The sequence below is a fragment of the Vanessa tameamea genome, chromosome 19 (assembly GCF_037043105.1).
Source record: "Vanessa tameamea isolate UH-Manoa-2023 chromosome 19, ilVanTame1 primary haplotype, whole genome shotgun sequence".
NCBI classification, from domain to species: Eukaryota; Metazoa; Arthropoda; class Insecta; order Lepidoptera; family Nymphalidae; genus Vanessa; species Vanessa tameamea.
This window is the reverse complement of record NC_087327.1, coordinates 6,718,471-6,727,806: the sequence shown is the minus strand read 5'-3', so window position 1 is coordinate 6,727,806 and position 9,336 is coordinate 6,718,471. Positions and strand designations below refer to the sequence as shown.

At 31.9% G+C, this 9,336-nt stretch overlaps 2 protein-coding genes across 2 annotated transcripts; one reads left to right on the top strand and one right to left on the bottom strand.

The window, feature by feature from the left end:
- Positions 1-150: 150 nt before the first annotated feature.
- Positions 151-1,638, top strand: LOC113399340 (testis-specific serine/threonine-protein kinase 2). Its single transcript, XM_026638443.2, has one exon. The coding sequence runs from the start codon at positions 438-440 to the stop codon at positions 1,461-1,463; it is 1,026 nt and encodes a 341-aa protein (XP_026494228.1). The 5' UTR covers positions 151-437; the 3' UTR covers positions 1,464-1,638.
- Positions 1,639-4,849: 3,211 nt separating this feature from the next.
- On the bottom strand, positions 4,850-9,159 carry LOC113399326 (uncharacterized). Its single transcript, XM_026638427.2, has 5 exons — positions 8,961-9,159; positions 8,640-8,719; positions 7,160-7,795; positions 6,919-6,998; positions 4,850-5,060 (listed from the first exon to the last, which is right to left on the bottom strand). Exons 1-3 carry the CDS (start codon positions 9,067-9,069, stop codon positions 7,547-7,549), a joined length of 438 nt encoding a protein of 145 aa, XP_026494212.1. The 5' UTR covers positions 9,070-9,159; the 3' UTR covers positions 4,850-5,060; positions 6,919-6,998; positions 7,160-7,546.
- Positions 9,160-9,336: the final 177 nt, after the last annotated feature.

The following is a 9,336-nucleotide window of genomic DNA, read 5'->3' as shown; positions in this document are numbered from 1 at the left end:
TTTCTAGGTGCAACAAAAAAAAAAAAACTTTAACTGTTCATAATTTTACTGTCTTTTTTAATTTTTACCGATATTTTTTTCTATATATAGGTATTTATATTGTTGGATTACAGGCATATTCGAAATTTATTTTAATTTTAGAAACAAAAGGAAAAAATATGATCAATGTATCATTAACGTCTTTTTGGAAGATTTCTTGCTAGTGGAAGTGTTTTTTATATCCAAATTCTTTGTGATGTCGTAATATTATTTATAAAATTTTGTGTGTTTTAAAGAATATTTAATTGTTTTTCTCTCTTTAATGAGAGGTGAGTGGAGATTTATAGCAAATATAAAACAAGTAATTTGACAGAAGGGCCACTGAACGTTGTACATATTGTGAATCTTGGGATGTCCAATGTATCCTAAACGGGTAAGAATAAAGTCTTTCGAGCTCCATGGCTGAGCGCCTCAGCCCTCGAAGCTCCGAGGTAAATGCCTTGGAACAGCGAGGCTATATTATTGGAAAAAAAATTGGACAAGGATCTTATGCCACAGTCCACTTGGCAGAGTATTGTGATGCATCAAGCCCCAAGCGTATGCACTTGGCATGTAAGATTTTTGACAAAGAAAAAGCACCGCGTGATTTTTTAGAAAAGTTTTTCCCTCGTGAATTGGATATATTAACCAAAATAGAAAATCCACATATAATTCAAGTTCACAGCATCCTGCAACGAGGACCGAGAGTATTTATATTTATGCGTTACGCTGATAATGGTGATTTACTAGATTTCATAAAGAGAAACGGCGTTGTACCAGAAAATCAGACGAAGCTATGGTTTCGCCAAATGGCAAGTGGCTTGCAATATTTACACAGCAAAAATATTGCACATCGTGATCTCAAATGTGAAAACATTTTGTTATCAAGACGTTATAATGTAAAACTAGCCGACTTTGGATTTGCAAGATTCTGTACGGATGCTGAAAACAGACGAGTGTTGAGCCAAACTTATTGTGGTTCTGCTGCATACGCTGCACCAGAAGTGGTTAGTGGAACACCTTACAATCCAAAGCTCGCTGATGTCTGGTCTCTTGGAATCATACTTTTTATAATGCTGAACGCATCTATGCCCTTCGACGATTCGAATCTACGTAAACTTTTAAAAGATCAAATGTCACGCAATTGGGTTTTTAGATCTAGAATTCGAGACACCGTGTCTGCTGCGGCAAAGTCCATAGTGCGACATATATTGGAACCGGATATTACTTTGCGTTTGACTTTGGACCGAGTTTTGTCTCACGAATGGACAAGACCTCGCAAGGATAAGAGTGCGAGCCTAATGGGACGTTTGGTTCAGTCGGCTCCTTCTGGACCAGGAAAGCACGATGAAGCGGGAACATCGGCTGGTGCCCGTGTCTCCGGCGACCATCGGGAGACTGAGCGAGAGAGACATGACGATATTCATATGCGCTCTCATAATTGACCTCCTGATGAAAGCAACAGTAACCTGACTTCCAATGTTAAGTTTAGAAAATATTTCGACCTTCAAAAATCGTAAATTTCTTTTAATATTTTGAGTTTTTTTTTTATAATTGATGGCATAACTATTGTTAGTCGTCGATAGAGTAAATAAAATGTTATGGGAAATAAAACTATTTTTATTACTGGGTATTTATTATTTACTAATCGTCTCATTGGTCAAAAATATTCTTTATCTATGTACCTAAGTATAATTAGACATTTATTTTTTGAATATAGACATAAGAAAAAATATTATTAGATCTGCAATAGCTTATATACAGGGCCGGATCTACCATATGGCTTTTTGGGCTTTAGCCCAGGGCCCCGTGGATAAATGGGCCCCCAGCTAAGTTAAGTCAAAGTCAAAAATAGACAGTAATGCGAATGAATTACCTATTGTTATCAAATTAAACAGATCGTATCATTTGCAGCCCTGCGAATCCTCATTAAATTTAAGTCTACATTCAGGTGTATCTTAGATGGTCTCCTAAGTAGTATTAGCCTAGGGCCTCCTGAACTCACGGTCCGGCCCTACTTTTACAAAGTAAATAAAATACGTGGACATTAAGCGATGTTTGCAGGTCGAGCAAGTTTCGAGCAAAGATCACTGTATTTTCACGTGCTTAATTTTTGTATAAATAATTCATCTCGTACTAGGAGGTAAAAGAATAGTACTTGAGTTAACTTATATGAATCGGATGAAATTGTCATGTATATCGACTTAATTATATAGGTCACTTATTGTAGAGCAGTATGATGGAATACACCCCAAGCCTAAAGAGACGAGGCCTAAAGGCTGTATTAAAACGTTCATGGTCTGATACTAGAAATGAGAAAATAAAACACATAATTTTTAACTTGAAATTCTTTATTGAATTCCTATAATGAAGAGAATTATTTGATGACCTCCGTAGTTGAGTAGGGAGTACACCGGTTTTCATGGGTACGCCACGCCGAGGTCCCGGGTTCGATTCCCGGCCGAGTCGATGTAGAAAAAGTTCATTAATTTTCTATATTGTCTTGGGTCTGGGTGTATGTGGTACCGTCGTTACTTCTGATTTTCCATAACACAAGTGCTTTAGCTACTTACATTGGGATCAGAGTAATGTATGTGATGTTGTCCAATATTTATTTATTTAATTATAGGTATGACTACAAAATAGTTCCGATGTCCTCTACGTCGTATTTTTCATAATTTTCTAATGTTCAAGAATAACCGTCCACTCCGAGTGTTTCGATCATGGCTTATAATCACTTGAGAAATAGGATTAAAATAATGAACTCTCAAATAAGTAAATGTTTTCACTCCTGGTAGAATTCGTTAAAATATAATAAAGATTAGATAAGAAACTTAAGTTTAAAACTAACTTTTCATTAAATCTAAACTAATAAACGAGCTGACACTTTGTTAATGCCGATAAAACTATTAAACTTCAACTTTTACTAGAAGATACAGAGCGTTCCAGAGGTTCTTAATTTATTATTATATATGTAACTGTTCTTTGCAGTTTCACCAGCTATAAATTTAGACCATTGACGAGTACAGCGTAAAATGCAGGTTCATGTTTCAGATATATAATTATATTTTTAAAAATTGTTACGCTCCAGCGCCCACATTGCCTAGTGAATATAATACTATAGCCGTGACTACCGTGTCAAATGATTTGAGCAATAAGATCAAGGCCTTGTAGGTTTAGTGCTGGTCATATTGAGTAGTAGTATTTTCATACAGATTCTTATACTATCCACTTTCTTGTAACTCGTTGCTAGATGGCGCTGCAGTGCATCAGTTTTTGTTCTGACAATTGTTACGTATACACATATATAAAGTTTGTCTGACTGCTAGTTTACCCCCCACCGACTACGTTCTGAGCCGAAGTGCGATCTCATAGGAAACAACTTCAGGACGAACGTCACTTTCGAGACCGAAAGGGCTCAAACTTCAAGGCTGAGTCTAGTACTCGCCCCAACGCCCGGTTACGCTGTAAAGGTCAGTAGGGCCAACAGCACGACTATACACAGACACAAACTGCTAGTTTATTAATATATAAAAATGTATGACACAAATAAAAATTATAAAGGAAAAGAACACAAATATTTTTGTCCTTCAATAATCAATATCAACGTTTCATGGTGGACAAGACTATCAGTAGTCCCATAGTATGACAACTAAATTAGCCTTTACATTTTTCTTTTTAGAATTACTCATCTACTTCAATTATTTTTGCGTTCCATATATTTAGACTATTAGGACTTCGTACGAGTTTTCAGTTTTTACAGTTGCCATTAATTCAAATTTCAAATTGACGTTGATTCGCTTAAAGAAAAAAGTTATTTATAAACTTACTTTGGCGCTCAAATTATAATGTGGATTAAAAGCCGGTATTGTACCGAGACGTAGGAAAGATAATTCTCTATATCTATGATTTCCTTCAAGATTAACAGATTGTAAAGCTTTCTTGCGCATCATTGACCTCATTGCTAATATAGGCAATCAACATAATTGTTATTATAGGTGAAGAAGACTGTATTCCTTTAATTTTAACTTGTTGGACAGTGGACAATTGAACTCGGGTATGACTTTGTTATCAAGTGATTTAGATATAATAATCGTAAAGTGTGGGGCGTAGGCTGTAAAAAGCTAATAAAAAAACGTTTCGCAACTTTTTATTGAAACACTTTATAAGTTCCACATTTTTAATTATTTTATTGCTTAGAATTTTATTCTCTATATAAATATAACTTATTTTAGTAACATAGGTAACAAAACTGCATTGTTTTTTAAGTTTTTTGTATATCATTTAATATCTTCTAAACACGAGAACCCGTCAAGTGATGTTACCAAATCATGAAGTTTCTATAAAATTAGATAGGTAAATTTTTTTTTAAATTAATAATGCACACTTTGACTCCTATTATATTATTAAAGCATATTATCGTGTTCTCATTACAGTGTTCTAATAAATTAAAAATCTATTCAATAAATCAAAAATAGAAATCAAACTTACCATATTCAAATATTTAAGTCTTAATTGAATAATTTTTATTGAGATTTCTTGTTTTTTAAATCTACACAGATTTAAAAAACAATAACATTAAAGAATAGTTTTGTTTACAAGCCTATGCAGTTCAAAGTTAATTGAAGAAATATAGTAGGTAGGTATATATTGTCAATAATCAATTTGACCGATAGTCGTGATGAATTTTTTTATCTTTTAATTTACAATTTTACAATTATCTTCTATTTTGAAATAGAAGTAAATGAGTAATCTATCAAATAAAATAAAATAAAAAAAGGTATTAAAAGGAATCGTATATAATTATCACAGGTAAATGAAAAAGATAAAATAAACATAATGATTACATTTTATTTTTTAAAACTTCGATATCATACATTTTATCAAATGCCTTTAACAAATATAGAGTAAGAAGAAAGACTTAACTGTGTCCAATTAAAGGTAATAGTAACTTCATTGGTATTGGGCAAAAAATCAACTTTTGGCGGGGAAATGGCATCAACGGTCACCAATACGTAAGTAATATCTACTCCAGCGGGCACCTAAAATTTTTAATATTTAATATGATCCATAAAATAAAGTAAGAATAATCAAAGATAGGAATGAGTAAATTATACTTAAGCCTGTACTTAATAAAAACAAAAAAAAAAAAAAATAAGCAGATAGAACTTGATAGAGTTATATAGTTTGATAGAGATCAAATAAAACTTTAATTGTTAACTAACGGTCTTTCTTATATAATATAATATGCCTTTAACAACTCTTCAACATATGTTGTGTTGCCTTCATTATTAAATAAGGTGGGTGGACCATGGAAGGCCATGCTCCTTTGAAGGCCAACTATTGAAAATTCGTAGTTATTGACATGTAAAGACAATTTCCTTCTGCTATACACTAAGATGCATCAAACTCAAGGCCACAGATGCAGCGGCAAGTCGCATGCGCCGCTATTGTGGCTGTGCGACCTCATGCTTCGTAGACTTTGTCGTCGACGTTACAATTGTTAATAGCGCGCATAGCAAAACAAAAGTTTTTAGTTTAATGACGTATTATTATCTCATATTTGTTACTGTAAATTATTGTATAAGGATATGTTTATGGTATTTCAGAAAAATTAAATAGTTTTGCATCGATTTAAATTAAAATATTGGTAGTGTCTTAGGAAAGCCATTGCATCCTTATAAGGCCAATCAAAAATTTGACGGTTGCCCTAGCTAGGGTACATGAGCCTTACAAGGAACTTCTACAAACCATATAACGTATGAATAGTTAATTTTAGTTATAAATACGTACCGTTACAGTTAAAACAATGTTTTATACTTATAAAATTTTAATTTATAAGGTTTATTAACCTTTTTAAGTCAATTTGAATAGACTTTTTTTCAAAATTATTTTGATAAGACAGTTAGAAGAGGATTTATCACAGCGAATCAACCGTTTTGCAAAACTGGGTGTACCGCTTACGCCTAAAATCAGGAAAAAAACCGTTTTATTTTGTGAGAAGTTTAAAATTAAGAACTCTTTCAATATGTTAACAAGAATGGGTGGACGCAAATTGCTCAATATATTTTTGGCTCGGAACCCATCTATTTCAAAAAGAAAACCTCAGCTAATTAATCCAGCTAGAGCTCAAAAAATGAATAAGCCTGTTGTAAAACCACCATTTTGAAGAACCTCACTTCTTGAAAAAGTAATTGATAATAATTGTTAGTTTGGCCTTCTTAGGAACACTTTGGCCTTACAAAGAACGGACCCATAAGAAGGCCATTTTAGGTAAAAAAAAAACTTTTAAATTTTATTATAAAACGCGTTAGCAAGTTATTTGATGTCAATATAATACTCATTACTACTATTTTTAAATAATTTCCATGAATATATTCTTAGTTATAGGATGGTGTTCAAGTAATGTTCGTTGAGTTTTTTATAGATGATAAAAACATATTTAGCATTTAATGTTTCACTTAAATGAAAGAGCTTATTATGAAATTTTAGTAAAAGCAGATATATCAATGTTTACAATTCTATTTTTAAGTTGTACGACTGATGTATAATATTGGCCTTGTTTGGAGCCGTGTTCCTTGCAAGGCCATTTGGAAGAGCTTCATAAAACTTAATTTTAATAAAAATTGATTAAAGCTAGCTTAAAAAAAAGTGATTTATATGGTACACAATAAAACAAAGTATTACTTAAAAATTTGGTTCCTTAATTTATCCAGTTAATTAACGAAGAAAAAGTGTTTACTCGTTAAGGTGGCCTTCCATGGTCCACCCACCTTATTTCATGGATTTTTTTATTGTTTTAAGTACTTACAACTTTCACACAGTTTTTAACAATATGTCACCGATTTATGCTATAAATATTATCTATTTGCGTTTTTTTTTCAGTGCGATTATACTTACGGGTATAGTGTGTTTTGTCACTTTTTGGAGAAATGGAATATTTCCGTCGTATCGATATATCACGCTCCCATAGTTATGGCCTGTTGCGGAACATTTTATTTTAATATATTTATATTTTAGGTTAAACAATATTTAAAAAAAATATATATATATATTTACCATTATATTTTTCTTTCATAAAGAAAAATATAATGTTAAATATATATGATATACGAAAAAAAATTACAACTTAGCAGCTTACCGAATTCAAATTTATAATGCCCCGCTAATACATGGCTTACAGCCAATAAAATTATAACAGAACTCAACCACTTCATTTTAAACACATACAAAACACATTTGACACGTTTTAAACTTTAATAGTTGTATAAATACCACTATTAATTATAAAAAAAAAACATTAGTTCAACTTAACGAATACCTAAAGGACAATTTAACGGAAATAAAAAATAATTGATTACAAGTCAAGTATATTTTAGTGTTTAATTTTAATTAGTTACAATCGTAATTGGTTAAGCTTTCCGTCTTGAATATTTTTTTTTTATTATAATTATAAAAAAAGATATATAATGCGAGGGTAGATATAGGTAGTACTTATTTATTTTAAATTAAGCAAAAATTAACCACCTCATGGTGAAGACAAATCTGTTATCATTATATCAGAATTAGCAAATTGATCATATAGTTCACTAGATATGTTGTGACTGCAGAGCTGGTACGTGGTAATGACGGCGTTGCCTAGGAAGCGGCCACTAGGATCTTGACGTACGACGTGCATGTATTCGTCTCCTAGAGTAAATTGTACCTGGGGAGGTGCGGCCCAATCGCACACAACCGTGACCCCCTTGTTCACAGATGGTGGGTTGATGCAGTACATCTGCAAAAAGTAAAATATTTCAAAACCTCATAATTATTTTTATTGTAGTCGGTGCCAGTCAAAGAGAGAAAAATATGATGCATTCATATCTAAACTGATTTGCCTTGCTTTTCTCTATAACTAATTAGATACGATGCATGTTGCAAAAATACTGTTCATTGTACACGAATGAAATTTAAAAAATATAATGAAATCTTAAGGAAGACGTACATGAGACGGCCTTATCCTTAAGAAGAAAAAAAATTAAGAAAACCTAGGGTATATATATCTCCTAAATATAGGTACCTAATTCATAATTAAATTGTAATAACTTAAAATAAATAAAATCATTTATATACATTCAACTTTACGTAAATAAGGATAAGGGTATTCTATATGAACATTTATATCCATTACCGTCTTTACCATAAGGGTACACGAGGCTCGTGCCCAGGGCCCCCATCCTGAGGGGACCCCGAAGAACCAACAATTTCTCTCACACGTTGACTGCTATTTATATTTTTAAAATTGCCATATTTGTAAGAAATAACTAACATTTTGATTAAAATGTTAGTGACGATAGTCGATATTAAAAGTTAAAAGTTGCCATTAGAATGTACCACCAATCAGGTTCCCAAGAATATACGAAGATTACTGCACCGTTTATTTGAAACTAAAATGGCTATAAGCAAATTATTTCTACATATTAGACGCATTTTTAAAATTAAAAATAATTAAAAATCTTTATTAATTAGCGCGACGCACGCCAATAATTTTTCCGTAGTACGATCTTGCCCCATTGTCGATCTTGTCACAATACGTTTTTTATGTTTTGTTTAAATTCATTTAAATGTTGACATCATACCGGTTGATAAGCTTCATGCTGGCCGGGTATGATATAGGCTATGGGATAATCCAACTTAAATCGAGATGCATAATCTGTATCTGAAAAAAATAAACGAATTCAAATCATCAATTAATATTATTTTTGAATATATTTAGTACATTGAAATGCTTATAGGTACGTTTCTTATCTTTTATATAATAAGAAAAAGGTTTACAATATTATATTCATTCATAACATTGATTCTAAATTCAAAACTTAAAAACGTTATAAACTGAATTGAATAGGACTATTACTTTATTATGTATTTGTATTAAAAAAATACCATTGACCTCTGCTTACCTTTCGTTACTTTGGTACAATGTGGCGGCGTGTTCTTCTTTTTTAGTTTTCCTTCACTTATATTTATAGCAATTATTGTCAATATAAGAACTAATAACATACGGGACATGATTAACTGATATTATTTGAAAGAGTAACTATAAAACTAATTCAACGAACTGACGATGCATTCGATTGAATACATAAGGAAAATGGGAACTGATTATTATCTGTAGACCCGTACATTCATATGGCTTCAATATTATGCTTTACATTTTAAACTTTATTACGTTTAGAATAGAAGCTAAAGTTATAACGAACACGGTGATTCGTTCATCGACTGTGCTGTAATTTATCTGACCAATTATTGGCATTCATTTTATCAAACAGACCAGGA